Source organism: Zootoca vivipara, chromosome 4 (assembly GCF_963506605.1).
Source record: "Zootoca vivipara chromosome 4, rZooViv1.1, whole genome shotgun sequence".
Taxonomy (NCBI): Eukaryota; Metazoa; Chordata; class Lepidosauria; order Squamata; family Lacertidae; genus Zootoca; species Zootoca vivipara.
The window spans coordinates 7347204-7369222 of NC_083279.1; the positions used below are offsets into that span (position 1 = coordinate 7347204).

General features: G+C 44.5%; 1 protein-coding gene across 1 annotated transcript in view; it reads right to left on the bottom strand.

Moving 5' to 3' along the window:
• The window catches only part of KLHL1 (kelch like family member 1), a 141427-nt gene that overhangs the window by 3498 nt on the left and 115910 nt on the right, over positions 1 to 22019 (bottom strand). The window contains exons 8-10 of the mRNA XM_035116455.2: positions 21561 to 21723; positions 4463 to 4675; positions 875 to 1046 (exon numbers count right to left, since the gene is read on the bottom strand). Of these exons, the coding sequence (XP_034972346.2) occupies positions 875 to 1046; positions 4463 to 4675; positions 21561 to 21723 (548 nt within the window). The remainder of the gene's footprint in view (positions 1 to 874; positions 1047 to 4462; positions 4676 to 21560; positions 21724 to 22019) is intronic.

Below are 22019 nucleotides of genomic sequence, written 5' to 3' on the forward strand. Positions count from 1 at the left end.
GGAATGGATATTATTCTGACTTTTTGTTGAAAGTCTGCATCCTTACTCATGGGCTTTGTTGCCTGATGCAGCAATGCCCACAACAGAAACAACAAGAAGGGCACCCCCTTGTTTCCAATTCCTATTGCACTTTGCTTGGAGGCCACTGGCTCTTGGCTTCAAAATGTATGCCACAACTACCTTGGGAGACATGGCTTCAAATGCCAATTAAGCTAAGCATAAACTCAATGAGGTGCTTCAGACAGTCTGCTGTCTGTGAGACTGAATTTCCAGGAAGAAATTATACCCTCCCTTGCTGGGATGTTTGGAGGGCAAGAACTGCAAAACATACTTACTTGGAAGGTGTCCCACTCTAATCAATGGGGCTTCTTTCCAAGTAAACATTGATTGGGTCATGGTATAAAACTGAAATGCCGTTTCAGTGCAACAACAACTTTGAAAAATAGTCACCGCAAACTATAAATTGTAGTTAATAGAAAGTACTTTTTAAACAAATGCTATCGTATATACACAAAACATAAAACTGGGGTGGGGGGGGGGGAGACACCCTCGTCACAAATATAAACACCAGAGACTTGTAACAAACCCTGATGTATTTTCAAGCTGAAGTATTGTTAAATATGAAAGCAAAAAAGGAAATAAGGATTCCAGTGAGATATCTGACAAGTAAGGTTATATGGATAACAAGATACTGCCTTTTATATAACTTTTTCTTGGTTTCCTAGAATTACAGTATTAACTCTCTTCGGAGAACTCTTACAGTAGAGAAAGCTAAACAGCAGTTATAATTGTATAGCTGCGGGGATCCTCACTGCCCACTAGTTCCAACAAGCCTTCTGTGAAAACTGTACAAAACATAAAACCACACAACTACCTGTGTCCATTCATTAGTTTGGGGGTCGTAAGACTCCATAGTGTTCAGGTAAGTCTGCCCATCATAGCCACCTACTGCATACAATTTATCACCGAGGATACACACTCCAACAGCATCACGGGGCATGCTCAGTGGAGCCACCATTGTCCAAGTATCAGTTTTGGGGTCATACCTGCACAACGAAAGGGAAGGTATATCTCATGAAAGAAGATACTTGCAATCCATCACATATTCAACATCAGCGGAATTATTTGTTCATTCATTTGTCGTGAACTTCCCAAAATCAACTTCTTTAGCAGGGGGGGAGGGGTCTGTTATGCAAAAAATACTGAATTCACAAAGGTATTTTCACTAGGTTCCTTTCGGCCATCCAAGTGCTTTTCAGACTGGTTATTATGTACTACACCTTAAGTCCCAACCAGCCCTATTAGGTCCCTGTCTAATCAAGTCCCTCCTCCCCTACTATCCATTACAGCAAGGCTTAATCAGAACCAGAATATCCAACATGCAATGCTGGCCCACCAAACGGGTATCTCAGCGAGGTGCGAGAGCTTAGTATGTAGCTCCAAATTCTAGGTTTTTAAACTCAGAATTCCCACTTCAGTTTACTCTTGCAACTCATATGGTGAAAGAACTATAGGAGTTTCAGTAGACAGTGTCTATCTGTGCCTGACTGGTAACAATTGGACCTAATCCTATCACTTATTCAAATGCCATGCATAATTGCAATCTTAATGTAATCAGAAATTGGTTTCAAGCAATGGGTTCAAAGTATTGTAGGTTATAAATATCAAGGCGGCTGATATGTACAAACATGTAAATGCACTCCACATTTCCCCGGGGAAGCTCAGTTCAGCCTAGATAATCAGGTACTAGCCCAATCTGGTTACGGTTATGTTAAGAAACCGAATTGCACCATGCATCTCTGAGATTTTAGCTATGAATATAGTAATTTCCTTGTTGGATCAGACAATTTAGGCCCATGGTTCTGCTTTCAGCTGAAGAAAATCAGGGACTTCTAAAAGCTTGCAAGCATGGCATGCAAAAACAACCCCCTGTTGTTGTCCCCAAAATATGGCATTCAGAGGTATACTGGTCTGTGCAAGGAGTTCCATTTAGCTATTGTGGCTTACGATTTATGAGCATCTCACTTCCATATGGAAGTGAGCATACAGAAGGCTGATCGCCGAAGAATGGATGCTTTTGAATTATGGTGCTGGAGGAGTCTCTTGAGCAGGCATCCCCAACCTTCGTTCCTCCAGATGTTTTGGACTACAATTTCCATCATCCCTGACCACTGGTCCTGTTAGCTAGGGATCATGGGGGTTGTGGGCCAAAACATCTGGAGGGCCATAGTTTGGGGATGCCTGCTCTTGAGAGTCCCATGCAAGAAGGTCAAACCTATAAATTCTGAAGGAAATCAGCCCTGAGTGCTCACTGGAAGGACAGATCCTGAAGCTGAGGCTCCAATACTTTGGCCACCTCATGAGAAGAGAAGACTCCCTGGAAAAGACCCTGATGTTGGGAAAGATTGAGGGCACTAGGAGAAGGGGACGACAGAGGACAAGATGGTTGGACAGTGTTCTCGAAGTTACCAACATGAGTCTGACCAAACTGCGGGAGGCAGTGGAAGTCAAGAGTGTCTGGCGTGCTCTGGTCCATGGGGTCACGAAGAGTCGGACACGACTAAACAACAAAATTTATGAGCACATCCATCATGAAATTATCTAATTCTTTTAATAAGCCATCTAAGCTTGTGCACATCACTATATCTTGTATGGGTGACTTCTGCAAGTTGATTCTGCTGGTGAGGTAACATTTACAATATCTGAATCTTGACTTCCAAACCATTTTGGGTAAGGAATAGAGTGATTAAATGCCCACTTCACTTCAGAGTTGGCTATCAAGCATATTGAATTTGCTATATGACCTGGTCAGAGTTCCCATCAATATGAACTGGTTCTTATGATACAATATGAACTGGTTCTTAGGACATTAAAAAAAATGTATGAAGTATGCAAACATCAAGTAGCATAGAATGTGAGCATCTCCAGTGGGTTAAACATTATTATTTAGTAGGATTTATCTCCTAAATAAATAAAGTTGAAGATATTTGACTATTGTCAGCTTATATTAAATACTGATTGTCAAAATAGCTTCTACTTTTAATTCTCCATTAGTTAGAAAATTGGATTTAATTGGGTGCCATTGTTTCCTGTGAAAGCACTTAGCGCATTTCTTTTGTTACTTCATTTGTTAAAACATTCTGTATGTGGAACATTAGGCATTTTTACGATTAGCACTGTAATAAAAACTCTCAATATTTTCCAATTTCAAATTAATATTAATGAGAAGTTACTTTATTAGATTTTCATAACAATTATTTCACTATAGATGATGCTGGGGATTGTAAGGGCTTTTAACAAGTGGGAAGCTCAAAAGCCTTTCTGCTTGCCTTCAGCTTGGTCGTTCAAATTGATTTCTTTTTGTATTCAGGAACTTTATGATATCTCCTGCTTCACCCTGGGGCACATCAAGTTATTACAGAGATGAAGCATGCAGCCATTTCTTTAGCAGAAGAAATAGCATTGCAAAAAAGAAGGGAACATTTGAACTACAACACTAATATCTTTTAGGTTCTGTTTTGGGGAGTTCCAAGTATTTTATTAGTCCCTTGCTACTTGCATATTAGAAAAAAACAAAAGGATAGTAAAAAACCAAAAAGACAGGTAGCATTCTTGTTTGGACTGTATTTTGTTTTTGTGGGTTTTCACCTTGATTTCTTTGTGTGCATATTAGAAAAAACAAAAGGATAGTAAAAAACAAAACAAAAAGAGGTAGTGTTCTTGTTTGGACTGTATTTTGTTTTTGTGGGTTTTTACCTTGATTTCTTCGTGGTTGAAAACGACAGTCCTGCATAAAGCACCCTATTAAAGTTTATTTCCCTCAGGTGTGTGAAAATAAAAACACGCACTAGCTGATACTGATTGTAATATGTCCATCAGCCACATGACCGTAATGGTCTTGAGGTCAATGCCCCCTTTAGTCTTAATTTCATGTAATATGTAACTATTTGTAACACTCTGTTTTTTAAAACAAAATCTGTACTTGCTTTTTGAAGGGGTAAGGTAAAAGGTAAAGGTAAAGGTAAAGGGACTCCTGATCATTAGGTCCAGTCGTGACCGACTCTGGGGTTGCAGTGCTCATCTCGCATTATTGGCCGAGGGAGCAGGCGTACAGCTTACAGGTCATGTGGCCAGCATGACAAAGCTGCTTCTGGCGAACCAGAGCAGCACACGGAAACACCGTTTACCTTCCCACTGGAAGGAGGAAGGACTATTGATAGCTTTGCTTAAAAATGGGTTGTATTTATTGTACTTGGGAATAACTAATTTCAGAACAATGTTCAGTTTTATATATTCTTATTGCAATTAACCTGTAGCTGTTCTTTTAAAAGTTTATTTTAATAAATTCAAGTAATAAGACAACAGAATACATATTTATAGAACTAAGGATGTTTAAGGAAGATAGGGCAGAGTTGAGTTTGCATTCAGAATTACCAAGTGCAAACACATACAGAATGAGTACCTTTCAACATAGTCCAGGAGTCTGGAGCAGTGGTTAGAGGCTGGAGCATCATGGCCTCCGACTGCATAGAGGAAACCGTCACAAGTAGCCACCCCAACACCTCCTCTCCTTTTACACATTGGAGCACACATGTTCCATTTGTTTGTGTGGGGATCATAATACTCCATAGAACTCAAACAAGAACTTCCATCTCGACCGCCAACTGAATATAACCTAAAATAAACCACATACAAATTACTAAGCATAACATACAGTAATAGAAACAAAATTGGGAAACATATCTACAATCCCCCCATATCTACAATCTGTTGAAATTTATCTCAAGAGCTTCTTTCCTTCAGTTTCCCAGGCTTTGGGTGCATGTCAGCTCTCACTTTTCCACTCATACAGGGGTGGATCTACTGTGAAACTAATGGGAGCTTAAGCTTCAGGGCCCCTAATCCCAGAGGGGCCCCCAGCAGCAACTTAAAACATTGCTTAAAATTTGGGGGGCTACTAGACCCAATTTGAGTCACACAAATCAAATTGATTTATTTTTTTCTTGTCTACATTTCCACAATCTTGAAGGCTGAGGGTTACTGGCACAGATGTTGTAAAAGTGTGGTGATCTGTCATGGAACAAATCCACTGAAGAAGAGAAAAGTGGTTACCCAGACCTCATTGCTGGTTGCGAAGGGGCCCCCATGACAGTTCAAGCTTTGGGAGTCCCGAAATGGAGGTCAGCCACTGCACTCATACAATTCATATGGTAAAAATGTGCCTAAACCATATGCTGAATAGCTATGAAAATATATTTTAAAAACAAACAAACCCTTACATTTCTGCATACAAAATCCACCCACGTTCTGGAGGGCGCCTCCACTATGCCGCACCGCGCCTCCCTGCTGGAGGAGCTGCGCTCCAGCTCTGCTGACAGCGCCCCCCTCACCCATGCCGCAAACTCCATCTTTCCTCACTTCTGGTGGGGATAGGTGCCACAGCAAGGCAACCTGGCCCCGCGTGGGTCTGTGAACATGGAAAGCATAAGATAACTCAGGGATGTGGAGGTGGGGCGGGGGCGCGAAGCTAGAGAACTCTGATTAGAACTCTGATTAGAAACCCGCCTCAGCTAAGGAACTTCGCCGAAACTCCGCCTCTGTTGAGCCGTCTCCGGAGCCTCCATCCCGCCGGAGGAGCCGCCCTCCAGCTGTTGCCCTCCCGGAGGGAAATGTGGGGGTGGGTGGGGGCAGCGGCGGAGCATGAAGGCACGCTGCCCCCAGTGACGTGGCACATGTTTTGGGGTGGGGCGCGCTGTGCGCAGTGATGTGGGGCGCGTTTTGGGGGTGGGGCGGGCAGCGGCGATGGCGTCCCTGGAATCGCGTCGTTTGGGGCGCACCGCCCCCACTGCCCCTATCTTCCTACGCCCCTAGGTGGGGGGCGCCGGAGGGATCCTTGCACCATGGCGCCAGATAAGCTTAAGACGGCCCTGTCCACCCATTTCTAATTTTTGGCCTTTATACAAACTCCAGGGTTTCCTCAAGCCTCTTAATAGCAGCGCCTTGTGACAGATTGTGCCATTTCAGCTCTATAGGAAGCAGTACATGAGTAATAAGATGACCAGTTCAGCATTAGTGGTGATGTGGCGTTGCAGATGGGGTGGGGGCTGAAGCTGAGAGGGAGCGGGTTACCTAAGGCCACCTCCTCAGTTTGTGGTGGAGGTGATCAGAACCGTAGCTAGGTGATCTTGCGCCCCTGGCAGAACCATCCAGATTGCACCCCCTAGCCACAGACAAATTAGCTCTTCTTTCCACCTCTCCTCCAAACCCGCCCCCCCCATTCAATTCACCCTCTATTCAAAACCATTTCTTATGAGGCAATAATCAATATTTATTTTTATGGAAATATTTTTAAGCTGATTTTGCGTCCCCCCCCCATCGCCTGTGCCCCTGGCAGGGGCCCACTTCACCACCCCCTAGCTACGGCTCTGGAGGTGATGCAAACCAGGAATTTCTTTATTCATCACTGGGGGAGGGGGCAATCCTATGGTAAGCTCTGCCAGGTTGAGCAGTTTAGGACACAGTGCATCTCAGGCTTAGCTGGCATTAAGCCCCCAAGCCCAGCTCAGCCAAAGATAACACCCGCACATTATTGAAATTAATGGGGCTTACTTATTAGTAGGCATGTACTAATGGTGCTTACTTACGGTTTAGACACACACTACACCAACTCTCAACTTAAGAGTTTGTCGCAGAGCATTAATACTCTTTTATGTCAACTGTGAGACATAATTTCTTACAGACTGCCATTTAGGATAGGTTTATACATGGAAATCAGGGATGGGGGTGGGAATTCTTTAAGACTACTTAGTATTGCAATGGTAAAGTGTTCAGTAACTAAAATTCCAAATCCATTTGGAAGCTTGCTCCAGGGCGCAAATAAAACATAATTGGTTCCACCACATATAAGTGCACATGAGAAAATTATTCTGATTGCAGTCTAACAATGTTGACACACTGAATGCATTTCTTATAAGAATTCTTTCACAGTTTGTTGCCTGTTGTACACTGCCTAGAGCACGGGTGTCAAACACAAGGCCCGGGGGCCTAATCCGGCCCGCCAGACCTCGTCATGTGGCCCGCGTAGCCGCCGCTGACAATCGTTCTGGAGCCTGCGATTGGCCGAGGGTCAAAACCGGGGGCGGGGCTGCAGGCGGAGGCCGGGGCGCTGGAGCCGCGCTGACGGCCTTGGCCAGGGAATTTCAATTTCGAATGAGGCTGAGGGAGGCGGTGGCACAGCGGCCAGACGGGGAAGTGAGATGCAGGAGGAGGAGGAGGAAGCCCGCCGAGGAGGTAGGAAAGCCCTACAGGCGCCGCCGGCAAAGTTGGTGCCGGGACGGAGCAGCGCTGGATTTTTTTTTTGGCGGGCTTTGCTGTTGTCTCCGAGAGCGAGTGAGGCGGCACTGGGGAGCTGCCGCCTGCCGCTTCCCTTCCTCTCCTTGGCTGAATCCTGGAGGTGGGGCGAGCGAGCGGGCGAAAGGGACGCGGAGTGAGCCTGAGGGGGAAGTAGGCGAAGCGCAACAGCTGCTCTCTTGATTCCCTCTTCCCCCGTTTTCTCCTCATAGACACTCGGGAGGGTGCCTGGCTTTTGCTCTGCCCCCCACCCCCGAGCCGCCCTTTGGCTTCTCAGTTCCGGCGGAGCTGCTCCCCGGAGGGCAGCCGGGAGGGAGGAGGCGGCGACAGCACGGGTTCCTGCTCTTCCCGCTCTGCCGCCGCCTCCTCTCAACCCCTCGTGATGTAGGGCTCCAGATGGAGTTGCCTCGCGGTTTGAGTAGGTGGGAGGGGAATTTTTTTGGGGGGGGGAGGTTTTCAAGCCTCCTCTGCCTGCAGTCCCGGTAGGGAGAGGCGGCGGCGAAGACGACAACAGCGCGGGTGGGGGGAAGAGCAGCTCTGAGGCGAAGATGCACGTCCGCTGGGGCTGCCGCCGCCTTCCTCCTCGGAAAATCCGCTGCCCTCCCTCAGCGCGAGGGGAAGGGACTCTGGCGCTGAGGAGGGAGGATGCAAAAGCAAAGCAGGGAGTTGGCGCTGCACCGCATGTTCCTGCCCCTCTCCAAAGCATGGGGTGGGTTGCAGCGTGTGGCATCCTGCCTAGCGGGGTTTGGGTGTGCGCAGGGCGGGAGAGGGAAGCCCTCTTTCCATCTGCAGGTTTTTAATCCCAGCAGTGGCTTTCTCCTTCCTGCCGAAGGTTTAGTTGAGCCCCCCCCCCCCGGAAGCCGTCGATCCCCACCTTTTGTTCAAATTTCCCTCGTTTACATCCCCTCCCACATGCGCGCCACGACGCAGGAATGTGATCCGTGTGGGGGCGGGAATGAGCTTACATTATTACAAAAAACAGTAATAATTGAATGCAGTGACAATAATTTATGATAATAAAGAGTGGACACATAGTCCTACAGACACAACCGGCCCTTTGAGGGTGACCAAACTGCTGATGCGGCCCCCGATGAATTTGAGTTTGACACCCCTGGCCTAGAGAATAATAAAATTTATAGAAATGTGGAGCATTTTAAAGTCCAAGCACTGAGCAATTTGGGATGCAAAACCTCCGATCAGTGAAAGAATTATTTACTTGGAAGCTTTTATTGGTCTAAGTACTTCATAAATTCTCAGCCAGTTAAATGTATATTTAAAGTTACATCGTTAATGAAGCTGTATTCTCCTCCTACTGTATCTTATGAATGCATGGCATTTTGAGGTCCTCTCATCAGCTTCATACAATAAATACCAAGGGAATCTGGAAATTCTTGTATGGTGTGTGTCTCACAATAGGAATACTCTCTCAGAATAGTTTACCTATGTTCACATTTTGATTCCAAGGGAAATGATGTCAAGTAACTGGGCTGATTTTGATTTATTGTTCTATAAATTAATCTGCAATTTATAAGAATCAAATCACTATTGTAGAGGTTGGCATAACCAATGCAGCTTAGTATACATTACTGTAAACCCACAAGCATATATAAGACTGAATGCAAGTAGAAAGAACAGCCACGTCAAAACGTTTATGCCTTCTAATTAAATACCATGCTTCACAATGCAACGCTGTGCATATGTATTCAGTAGTAAATCTTGCTGAGTTGCATGGAACCTATTCCCTTGCAGGCACAGGTGCATAATGACCGTGGCAGGTGAAGGGAGGGCACAGGAGATTGGTATTGGGTTGGATTTGGCCACAACCTTATTAATTACAGGAAAGAGTAGATTTTGGTAAGGCATTGGGCATGTATCCTGCATCAGGCAGCCTGCCTACTACCTGATAGGAACCTGGTAGGGTCAAACCTGTACTGGGGAGTCACCCCCAACATGGATTGGACACCACGACCCTCCACAGACCATCATTGGGAGAGGTGTATTAGCCCACTGGTCCCCTAGGGGACTCCCGGACAGTGTCAACCTCCTGGACCCCTCTAAAGGATCCCCTCTGTGACCAAGGATCCAGCCAAATATCTCATCCGCTGCTACGGTGATGGCTGCTACGAGGTAGGCGAAAACCTATAAGCCAGCAAATTTGCTAGCAGGAGAAAAATCCTCCCTGGCCCCTAATACGGCGACCAAATTAACTATAGCAAGGTCCATAGGCAATGTGCCCACTCCTCCCCTCTCCGTCGGTGGGTCCCTAAAGACTGGGTGGAAAAATACCACAACCATCAGCCCAGGTGGTGGCCTACACCTGGCCACCCCCATAAATAGGCTGGGGCTGGGCTGCAGCCCCAAGCCCCAGCCTCTGATTGGGTGAATGGGCACCGCCCATCCTGACCTGAGGGTTCGACACAGCTGGAGGTGGGCAGTGCCAGCCATCCCCTCCCCAGGCCGCGACTGGAAGGTGGCAACCTCCCTGAACCTACCATCGCTGCACCATGCAGCAACGGCCACCCACCCGGACTCCCAAGCGAGCAGATAAAGTAAGTATATGCAGGATTGCAGCCTTGGGGTTCATTCTGCTTTTTCATGTATGACCAGCAAGTTGAATTCATCCAGGTGGGAAACAAGTTGTGCAACTCTCCATTACATTGTAGGTCTAGTGGCAGATTCCTAGGCACTGTTCCAGCATGCAGCTGATCTACCTTAGGTGTTAGCTGTGTCACAGAAATATTGCTACCTTACTAGGAAAACAGCTGACAGTAACTTGTAGTGCTCAAGAGAGAAAGCATTGAAAAGGATGCTTAAGAAAGCTGAATGTACTCACCTAATTAACAGTGCAATTCTATGCATGTTTACTTGAAAGTAGGTCCTACAATGTTCAATGGAGCTTACTTCCAAGTAAGTGTATTCCTGGGATTCATTTAGGATCAGAGGAAGGGTGCAATATAAAGACAATACATAAAATTGTATGCATGAAGAGTATAAGAATAGTTGAGCTGGCCCTTTTCCTGCAGGGGATGATTTAGTAGAAATGTATTCTTATTTTACAATGGATTGTTTTAATCTTTGTACAGTAAACACAGCAACAAGGCAAACTATTGAATTATTCTTCAAAAACTGAGGATGGGGAATAATTCCATGCATAACACAAGACTTACTTGTCAAGCTGCCTGTCACAACAGATTGTTTCATTTCCTTAACATCATGGTGTACTTATTTGTGCTTGTTTTTGTAAACAAACATATTTCTTCCCATCTCGAGATCATTAACTAACTCATGCAATTGTTTTGCACCAGATAGTGGCGTTTCAGTAATATTATTCTTTGACAGATCAATCATGTTAGATATAACACACTCATCCACTTTGTTCATTCTGGAGACATTGATCATGCTGTTTTCTATCTGGAATCTCTGAAAACATAGTTTTCTGAATACTCCATGGCCTTATGAAATAATTTCCAACTAATGATTCTCATTTTTTCCTTCCATACTTTCTGAGATAGAGTCAGATCAATAGCGTGTTGAATACTTGTGTGTTGAAAAGAATGCTTAGAGGACACTCTTACAGCAAGTTCCATAAGGATGAGCAACTTAGGATGCAGTGGATCTCACACTCAGCCAGCAGATTCCCAGATCAGTTAGGCTCAGTCAGCATTAAGCCAGCTGAGCCAAAGTTGGTGGAGAAAATGCTGGTGTAAGTCCACCCAAAAGGGTGTTCTGGGGTGTGGCATGGACAGGACCAAAGTGTGTGTGTGTGTGGGGGGGTACTTAGGCTGCATCCTTAGCCAGCTCAGCTAGGTCAAATCCTATGACCTGCATAGGGTACTGTTTTCACAGATTTTTTTTCCCTTTGCAAGGGCTTAGGAAGAGCAGCAACAGCAGCAGCCCTGCTGCTGAACGAGGTTTCACAGAATCATAAAATTGTACAGCTGGAAGGGACCACAAGGGTCACCTAGTCCAACCCCCTGCAGTGCAGTAACGTTTTTGTCCAATGTGGGGCTCAAACCCACGACCCTAAGAGTCTCATGCTCTACTGAGCGAGTCTGGTATCATTTTATGCCAACCTAATTCACACTGACTTGCTTTTTGCCAACTTCTTGTGCACTGGGTTGCTCCTATAGCTGATTACTTAATCACAATCTAGCTGATTCATTTGGTTGATTCAGTTTTAATAGATCTCCATGTAACTAAAACCCCATGAGAGTATGAAGGAAGTGTCACAGCATGACCTTACACATGATGATCTTACTTAGAAGTCCACTGAACTCAGAGTGGCTTACTCTCAAGAAAGTGGGTACAGTATGAAACCTAACATGCTTTACATGTTAATAATACATGCCAAGACTCCCACACATTGATAGGAGGAATTTTCGCTTTTGTTCACCAAAACAGAATAGCATTGGGGGGGGGGAGTCATTCATGTTTCCAGCGAGATTGCATCTCTTGGGAGCTTTATGTACAATACCTAATAAGATTTAATTCTGCTCGGAATATACTCATTCAGAAAGCAGAGATAAGTTGCGAAACATAGTGACTGCACACAGGACTTTTCAGGGGCTGCGCACTCATGAGAAAAGGTATTAAAGATCAGGCTCACACACTGAATTATGAATGAGTCTCTATTCAGTTAAAAGAAAATGTCACCATACGTTTTATCAAGTGGTGTACTAAAGGCAGAGAAGTAAAACTCTTTGAAAACCCACAATCACCATGAAGCAACCACCAAGTGAAAAAGGGGATGCGAACCACTTTCTACACTGACCAGCAGGGCCTTGGCTGAAACACAGGACCCCACTATTAGGATGCCTTTGTCCATCATCCTATTGTGGTCAAAAAATGGAATGGCTATGCAGATAAAACACAGGCTCTTTACAAAGGGAAGGGAGAGAGGGGGGGGGGGGGGCGACAGAGAAAGTGGGATCAGAATGAACAACAACTATATTTTATTTTATTTTTTTAAAAAAACCCTACATCTTTCTTGAAGTAGATCGTCACTAAGTTATTAGAGAGTGTTTAGAAGAGAGTCGTTTCATTTTGGGGATTCACCCCAGCCGAAAATAAAGCAGTTGCAGGCAAAGAGTGTGGAAAAAGAGGAGGAAGAAAACGCCTTTCAAAGAAACTTGCCAGATCAAGAAGATAAGGTCCTAATGGTGTATTATTCAGAATGATAAAGAAGGGAAGTGTTCACAGGGAAGAAAAGACCACCTGGTCAGTTCAGGGCAGGAACATCTGCCCATTCCAGTTCCTGGATTTAAAAGCATTTTTTGCTCTTTCATCCAAGCAGCAGCAGCAGCAGCAGCCAATGCCCTTTCATAAAGCAACCACACAAATAGAATCTTGTGCTGAACCTCACCAGAGGTTAATTCATCTGCCATGGGTTACAAACTGGAAGAATAGATTCTGTAACTGACTTTCAAAGCAAAGCTTCTTGTAGTTTAAATGGTGCAGGATGAGGCACAGTGTTTTACCATTATCCTATCATCATAACAATTGCTTGCTACTTTTGTATAGTTTACAGCTATTTACATTACAATAATGGTTAAAAGAAATCCTCCTGTTTCAGAACTCCTTCACAGGTGTTTAGGGATTTGAACCCTGGTCTCCCAGGTGCTAGTCCTACACTCTAGTCACTATTCCACACTGGCTCTTCATGTTTGGAGCATAGCTGCCAAGTTTTCCCTTTTCTCACGAGGAAGCCTATTCAGCATAAGGGAAAATCCCTTAAAAAAAGGGATAACTTGGCAGCTATGGTTTGGAGTCTGAAAGATTTTTGTAAAACAACAACAATATCCGCCCTCACCCCTCCCCTCAGGTGGGCGAGGTTTGCGACACCGTGCGGGGCTTACCTGGCTGGTGACGCCTACCTGGCTGCGTCGGGCCTATGACCTGCCACCCGGCCAGTAAAGACAAAGGGCACCTGGCCGGTGGGGGCGGGAGTAAGGCCAAAGAAAAGGGACAGGAGCACCGTGGGGAAGCCTCTTTGTCCTTCTTCCTGTTCCAGTCAAGGCTCTCTCCTGGATCGTCGCTGGATTCCACAGGGCTTGAGGTAGGCCTCCTTGTCCTTATGAGGGTTTTTTGGTTACTTTAATTGTCCTGAGAGGACTGTGTTTTGCCCCCCCCCCCAGCCGAACTGAGGGCCTTGCAGCCCTGGGGATTGGGAGGGTTACGATGGGAAGCCCTGGATCGGGATCGGCGGTGTCTGCGGCCGCGGCTTGGGGCCCGGGCGACATGGGGGTTGCGCCGCTTCGCGCCCCCCCTGTTGTTTTTGCTAGGAGGCCTCGGCCTCGCTGCATGGGGGGTGCCTGCTGCTTCGTCCGGCTCCCCCCCCAGCATCGTTTTTTGGGCCTGCTACCGGGCCGCATGGGGGGGTGCCTGCCACTTCGCGCGGCCTCCTCCCCCCCCCAAGCGTCTTTTCGCCGGGAGGCCTCCCTTTCGCGGGGGCCTCCTGGCTGCCGAAATGCGGCCGCGGCTTGGTGCCGGGCCGCACGGGGGGGTGCCTGCCGCTTCGCGCGGCCTCCGCTCCCCCCCCCGGAGCGTTGTTTCGCCGGGAGGCCTCCCTATCGCGGGGGCCTCCTGGCTGCCAAAATGCGGCCGCGGCTTGGTGCCGGGCCGCATGGGGGGGTGCCTGCTGCTTCGCCTGCCGCTTCGCGCGGCCTCCTCTCTCCCCCCCCCCCCCCGGAGCGTTATTGACAAACCTGAAATGTCAATAACAAGCAACCCATTATACTTGATATACCGGTAAGCAACATCAGTCTGTGGAACTATAAAGTACTTAAAAGCCTGCTTTTGGGAGGAAGAGAATCAATAAAAGGCAGAAGTTTTTCTCTGTGGGTTGTGAAAGACAGTGTTATAAAATCATATGGGGGGGGTTGCAGGACACCATTATTGATGAACAGAGAGGGGTGACCGAATCTGACAGCTGCAGTTACCCAGAATCCCTCGCAACACCACCTTCTTCGCCTCTGCTTCACTCCAGAGACCCGCACCCCTCCCGCTTGGACTCAACCCTGCCTTAAGGAAGGCTTAAGGATCAGCATCTGCACACATTTCCACATGACTAGCAACTTGGGAGCCATAATTCCCTGTCAATGGTATCTCATTCACAATGGAAGACTCCTCTGAACAAAAGACAGTGATCAACTCTTATGAAAATGTTAATTTCTCTTTGTGTTTAGGAATTCACACCTGGGAGGGGTGATAGGAGGACTAGGAGAGGTGTCAAAAGTGCTCAGATTTCTACCTTGAACCCTCCTTTTTTTGTGAGGTATTGATTACATAGCTGTGATGTAGGAATGATGTATTTTGGGGGCGTTTCTTGGTGATGGGAAAACTGATAAAAGTGGAGGTTCTCTTTTGTTCGGGGTTCCTTCCTTGTTCTCCTGCGTGAGGGGAAGGACCCTGTTGCAACAGCAAACAAAGGCTTTGCCTCTCAAACTTCTCTGGTTGGCCTCTGTTATATATTCTCCGACCGATGGAGAACCCAATAAGGCTCTTGTGTACCCCATAGGGGAATAAGAGCAGATTTTGCTTAGAACAACAGCTATTGTATATGTGTGAAGGGCTCCTGTGGTATACCACAATTGTGACTTTTAACACTTCACTCAGTGTGTGACTGTTCTGCTTGAGAGTCACTCACAAGCAGGCTGTTTATGTCTAGAAGTTCGGGTATTATCTTCCATTAAAGGAAGATAAATATATTTTTCTTCCAAATGCACACATCCAGAATTATTTAAAAATAGAATAGGGGAAAATCTGTTCTAATAAGAAGCTCAGAAGCCATGGATCACTTTTAAAGCATCGTAATAGGAAGAGTTAGTAAAGGAATAATGTGCAACTCTTTGATATAAGCAGAGCTTCTAATAATTAAATCTATCAGAATAAAATGTATCTCCTTAATTTCATTTCAGATTTTATGGTCCCTCTCAAAGCAGTATTTCTCTGCTGCAAAAATTAGGTGAGTAAATACTTTGTGAAAGTGCAGTGATTTCAGAACTCCTAACTCCTCAATGTTGATGTTTTATATAATATCAGATTATTATTATTATTTTAGAAAACTAACATATTCTGGAATTCTAATATATTTCCACTTCCCAGGCTTCCACCAGGGACCTGGACAGAGCCATTCATGTCAAGTTGTGGGATTCTCATGCGTTCTACTCAAGGCAACTGAAGCACAGGATACTTCCCCAAAACAAATAAAGATAGCTTGAAGTAAATGGCCTAGAGCCCGGCAGGAGAGAAAGTTGCAGAACTTTGATGAGAAGCACTTGCAACCTGCTCCCTAGTGGTAAAAGGTAAAGGGGCCCTGACCGTTAGGTCCAGTTGCGGACGACTCTGGGGTTGCGGCGCTCATCTTGCTTTACTGGCCAAGGGAGCCGGCATACAGCTTCCGGGTCATGTGGCCAGCATGACTAAGCCGCTTCTGGCGAACCAGAGCAGCGCACAGAAACGCCATTTACCTTCCCGCCGGAGCAGTACCTATTTATCTACTTGCACTTTGATGTGCTTTCAAACTGCTAGGTTGGCAGGAGCAGGGACCGAGCAACCGGAGCTCACCCCGTCGTGGGGATTCGAACTGCCAACCTTCCGATCGGCAAGCCCTAGGCTCTGTAGTTTAACCCACAGCGCCACCCGCGTCCCTTTGTGCTCCCTAGTGGTAGCTGTGGGTAAATTGCATCATATCCAGAGTTGAGGCAAAATGAACACTGCTTGCAAAATTAAGGGAAGGCACCTACTGAACCATGAAAAACGTGGAATCATGAAAATAAGATGGCTGCTGCTGTTATTACCTTTGTAAACAGATTTGATTATTTTAAATAGAATTATAGACTTGTAGAGTTGGAAGGTACCCCAAGAGTCATTTAGTCCACTTGCCCAATGTAGGACTCGAACCCACAGCCCTGATATTACATGCTCTACCAACTGATCTATATCGAAAAGAACTAATTCCAATGACTTTAAATAAAATGTGTGTGTGTGTGTGTGTGTGTGTGTGTGTGTGTGTGTGTGAGAGAGAGAGAGAGAGAGAGAGAGATGAATAATCATTTGTATACTTAATTCTGCTGAAAACCATGCCGTTCATATTTTATGAAGGAGGAGAAAGTTTAAATCATGACATTACGCAACGATTCAAACTGGGATGTCCAGCAAATGACATATTTAAAGGGACTGTTGAGACCTCTGATCTTTTTACGAAGTCATGTAAGGGTTGAGGCTATCAAGCTGGTCATCAGATCAAGAACTGCTTAATTTTCTCTTTCTATTATTTTTGGTACTTAGATTTTCCTACTTATATGCCTTAACATTGTACTTAGCAAACTTTCACCATATGGAATTTATAGAAAATATTTGACCTTAAACCACAACTGATGTTTGTTTATATTGCTAAAATTATGGGTTTATATCCATATCCTCTAAAGAGTATCTATAAAAGCTGCCGATTTTCACTGTGTTTAGCTATGCACAAAACAGAAAGAAAAATAACAAATGAAGATTTCCTCAGAGGTTTCGGAGCTGTAGTTATAAGATCATTTAGTAAATTTACATTTTAGCTGACTGGTTAAATGTGACCATAAATTTATATAAAAAAATATTCTTTTGGAGGGAGAACAAAGTTGTGCAGTCAAAGCAGAACTGTCCATTTGAGCTATTCTCGAACATTTCAGCAGCACTTGATGCAGTGGAGCAATGCCAATTAGAAAGTCAACTATAGTTTATGGATGAATGGGCAATGTGAGATCGGACACAATGTCCTAGGAACTGAAGTATTAATTTTAGATATACTCAAAATATATGGACTACCATTCAAAAGTCATATATGCCTAATGCTATTTTTGTTTTTAGGTGTGCAATAAATTTATCATTAACAAGTATTGGATAAGTTCTGTGATGCAATGCAACTCTAATTTAGTCTCCTAAGCCTAAGAACCTCGTAATTCTATTTTGTCTGGCATTGTTTAGTAATAAAATAATAATAATAACAAATAGTTTATTTATACCCCACCCATCTGGCTGGGTTTCCCCAGCCACTCTGGGCAGCTCCCAACAGAATATTAAAAATAGAATCAAATGTGCCATAAAATAAGTGTATCTGGGGGTCAGGGAGCATACTTGCATCCAATGCTATGCAAGCACAGCTAACAATTATGTTTTAGGAATAGTTAGAATGTGTGGGGGACCCCTAAAAGCCTGCCACCTGTTGTTACTTTTCCAATAGATTCATACAAAGCATTTGCCTGCTCAGTAGGCACAGAGATTAAACCACAGCTGTGATTCATCCACTACTGTCTTGTGCACTTCAGCAAAGGAATGTGGAATGCCATTGTTGAGAGCTTTGTAATTTTGCTGGCTTTTTGCTGTGACAAGATCACATTAACCTATCGAAAATAGATTTTAAAAGGAGCTGGGCACATTTTATAGGTTCTAAATTATGGTTGAAATTTCTGGAAGTACATTTCTTACACCTACCCAGTTGCTAAAGTTGTGGCCACAGTAGCATCCTTTGCCATGCTTCTAACATACAAGTAATAAAACATAAAATGACTTGGGGAAAAAAATAGAATCAAACATTAAAAATAAAGCAACATGCATCACTACTGTCAGGGCTTTTTTTCCAGCCAGAACTCAGTTCTGGCACCTCTCAAGTGGGCACCACTGTCATTGTAAAAGAACAAGGAAATTCTTCTAGAAAAAATATCACTGACTGTTGCTACTATACATCCCAGACCAACGGACCAGAGTTTGGTCAGTTTGGTCAGACTCATATTGGTCAGACTCACAGTTTGGTCAGACTCATATTGGTAGCTTTGAGAACATTGTCCAACCATCTCGTCCTCTGACATCCCCTTCTCCTTGTGCCCTCAATCTTTCCCAACATCAGGGTCTTTTCCAGGGAGTCTTCTCTTCTCATGAGGTGGCCAAAGTATTGGAGCCTCAAATTCAGTTTTTTCCAGCTCTGCCAGATACTTAAACCCCTTTCATGCATCACATTTGTCCTCCTGCCTCTGTCCCTAACCTCCATAAGCTGAATGAAGATGTGGGGGAGGACCCACTTGGACCCATGGTGATACTGCACACAGTTATTTGCTCATCCTGGTGGACCCTAACACTTTTTTTAATTTCACTTGTTCAGAACACTATAAAGAAGACTGATTTCATGAGCCATTAACTATTTTTCTTGTTACTTTCAAGCTGAGCACACAGATATAATTGTTTTTGTAATAGTTCTGTCATCTCACTTTAAGTGGACATAGTTTAAATGTGACTACTTTACTATAATTACTTTCTTCCTGAATCCACACAATATTAAACAACAGATATATGCAAACTGAGCAGATATGTACACAAGTGCATAGTCCTGTGCTGCCCAGCTATAGCAGATCTCAGTGGGGGGAGAAGCCAGCCAACCAGTCAAATCTCGGGGGGGGGGCGGTATTTGCCTGGAGTCAAAGTCTGCATGCAAGGTTCAGTCCAATCATAAGGTTATCTCAGTTCATGTAGTCAGATGATCCGCGGGTCAAGAAAGTTGAGAGGCCAAGATCACGAGAAGCAAGAAGCAGCAAGGTCTGGTGAGGAATGACAAATGTTGTTTCCAGCAACTGACTGAGGCTGGAAACCCTGCTTAAGAAAGCTGGAGCCAGCTGGTTCTCATCAGGAGCAAGAAGGCTGGTGGAGTCACTTCGCTTTCTGCTCCTCCAGGCTGCTGCTCAGCAGGTGAAGCTGACTCCAGGCCTATGACACTAAGGAGGATCAGAATCCTATCTACTAGTCTTGCTCTTAGGCTTCATGTATCAGTGCCCAGGAGCTGAAGCCCAATGGCCGTTGTTCTGATTGCAGGATCTGCGCTCTGTTACAGACTGCACAATTAAAGCTTATGTCTATAGGCTTCTAAAAACAAATTATCATCAACACATGGAGATTGAGGGGTGGCCACAGAATCATCGAGTTGTAGAGGACCTCGAGGATCATCCATTACAACCCCCTGCAATGCAGGAATATTCATACAGGGATTGAACCTGCAACCTTGGTGTTATCAGCACTCTGCTCTAACCAACTGAGCTATCCAGTGCTGAGTCAGTAGGTACAAACCTAACACCCACATACCTCATCCATGAACACACGAACACACGCTTACATGATCTGCATGATTATTTTATCTATAATATTTTTTCTATCAAGCTATTTTTTAAAGCACTGTAAAGAGACCTTATCAAAGTGTCAAAGAGTTTAGTACTGAAGTCCTAAAGTATCTGCCGTAGAATATTAGTTTCCAATGCTGGAATAATATCCCCACACCTCTAGTATAATGGTCTGGTTTGTGATATTAAAGTCCATGCAGCATTTGGTGTGTGGAGTAGTTTGAGCACTTGCATGGTGTTGTGGCATGTCTCAAGTGATCAATTTTTACAAATGTTAGCCAACTGACTTTCTGAAGATCAAACAGAAATAGGTCCTGTGATTTCCCAAGAGCTGTCCACTAACTATGAGAAGCTATAACTCCCTGCTTTCCTATAACATTAATTTCACACAAAAATACAGTAAAATTTCCTGTATGCAAGTGTCTGTATTGCATACAGTTATCTATTAAAGTCCTAGTGACAGGTGTTGTATCATACTAGAGCCACAATTCACCAAGCCCAGACACAATTAGACTGAAACCTGAAATAAATGTTCAGAAGAGAAATGAAATCAATATACTTTTGGGAATGGTCTGATTAAAGGAACATTCTGACTGAGGGGCATGTTCACACTGCGTGGTAATGTACATTCTGTGTGGGATGCAAGCATCTTAGGGGAGTGCTGTGCACATGATGTCAGCTCCGTGTTGCACCTGTCTCACACTATTTGTTGCTGTGAAAGACATTCTGTTGGTAGGGTTATAATCTGTTTTGTGCGAGAACGCAATTCTCATGCACTTGCTACACACATGTGCACACAAGGGAGTGCTTTTTCAGGTCACCTCCTCTTGGGGCAGACCTACTGATGTTGCAGGGACATAGCACTTCTCCTCACAATTTAACTTTTCTATGAATGAGAAAGGTAAAACAGAAAGCAATACAGACACTTAGCTCATCTTCAAACAGATTTATATCCTTTGGCTATCAGTATATACTGGTTTCCAGCCCCTATCTTTTAAAAGACTGCATTATTAACAAAAAAAAGAGGTCTGTGGAAAAAGTAATTGAGGGGATGAGTTAGCACTTCTGTGCACTAATTTGGAAGGACACCCACCTGCCTGTTCACAAAACATGGCTGATGCTTTAGATGCGTTGTGTTAAAGTGTGTACAAATGCAAAATGCTATGTACAAAAGTGCACTGTGGGGGAAAGCGACTTCTGGGCATTTCAAAGGCTACATGTGAACACAGCCTAAGGATGCACTTCTATCCCACTTACTTGGGAGAAAACCCTAATGGACAAACCAAGCCTTATTTCTGAGGAAACATTGGATTGCATGACTGTAGTCCATAGCATATTTACCTGGAAGATTGGAAAGCAGTGAAAGTTGAAAAATGGTAATACTGGGTGTTAAGCTGATAGCTCCATAGGTTTCTGATGCAATCACCATTATGTACACCATTGGGAGCTACCACTGCTAGACCAATTCCAGGACTAGTTTATGAAAATGACGTTGATGTGTCACTTCTGCCTTCTTTGATGACAGAGTGTTTTGTTTTAGGTATCAGCAATTTATTAAGATAATGTGACAATAACATAAATGAAAGAGAAAGATTATAAATAAAAGGAGAATGACAATGTAAGACTGCAAAACTACTGGGAGCAAAAGGCATAGACATTGACACAGTGTTGCCATCTACTCCCATAATTGCTACTTGGGCTTGAGAGATGGGAAGAATGAATAAAGATCACGTTATAAAATGCAAAATTGTATTTCAGACACCATTTAGGAAATATCCAATTTCTTCAAACTGCAAACTTAATTGTGAGATTTCCCCTTGCACTTTCAGGTCTGTAAACACTGTTCTATGCACAGGCTCCATTTCTGAAATCTCTGTTCTTGGCATAAACCATTTTAGTCACGCTTGTAAGTAGCAGAAGAGTACCTTGAGTTTGGAGTTTTAGAGAACTGAAGAGATAATTGTGACATCTAGTCAATGTGAGAGACACTGGAACATTTCTGCCCAAGTATGTGTCAGTTATTTATAACTGTACCACTTTAAACCATTATCCCCCACTACTCACTTGCCATTTAATGCTGCCACACCGACTGTGCTTCTGGCAATAGACATGCTGGCTACAAATGTCCACTGCTGACTTTGGGGGTCCCACCTCTCGACTGTGTTCAGATAGCTCCAACCATCATGGCCTCCAACTGCATAAATTGGCCCTTCGAGAACAGTAACTCCTAGAAAGAGAATCAGAGGAAGAAGATAGCAATATATCCAACAAATGAAAGGCCAGCTCTGTAAAGGCTAACATGCATGGACCAGTCAAAGAGGTCAATCTGCTTCTCATATGGCAGTAAACTCCTACGTGACAGCATGTGGGGCTCCCAGAGGAAAGCTGGCTGGACAATCCTTGCCTGAAGGGACTGTGTGAACTGACAGTTCCACTGGAATGATGCACAGGTAGCCACCAATATTTGCATGGCAGTGGCAGCACTCTTGCAAAAGTTGCATGGGGTCCATTTGATGTAAGAAC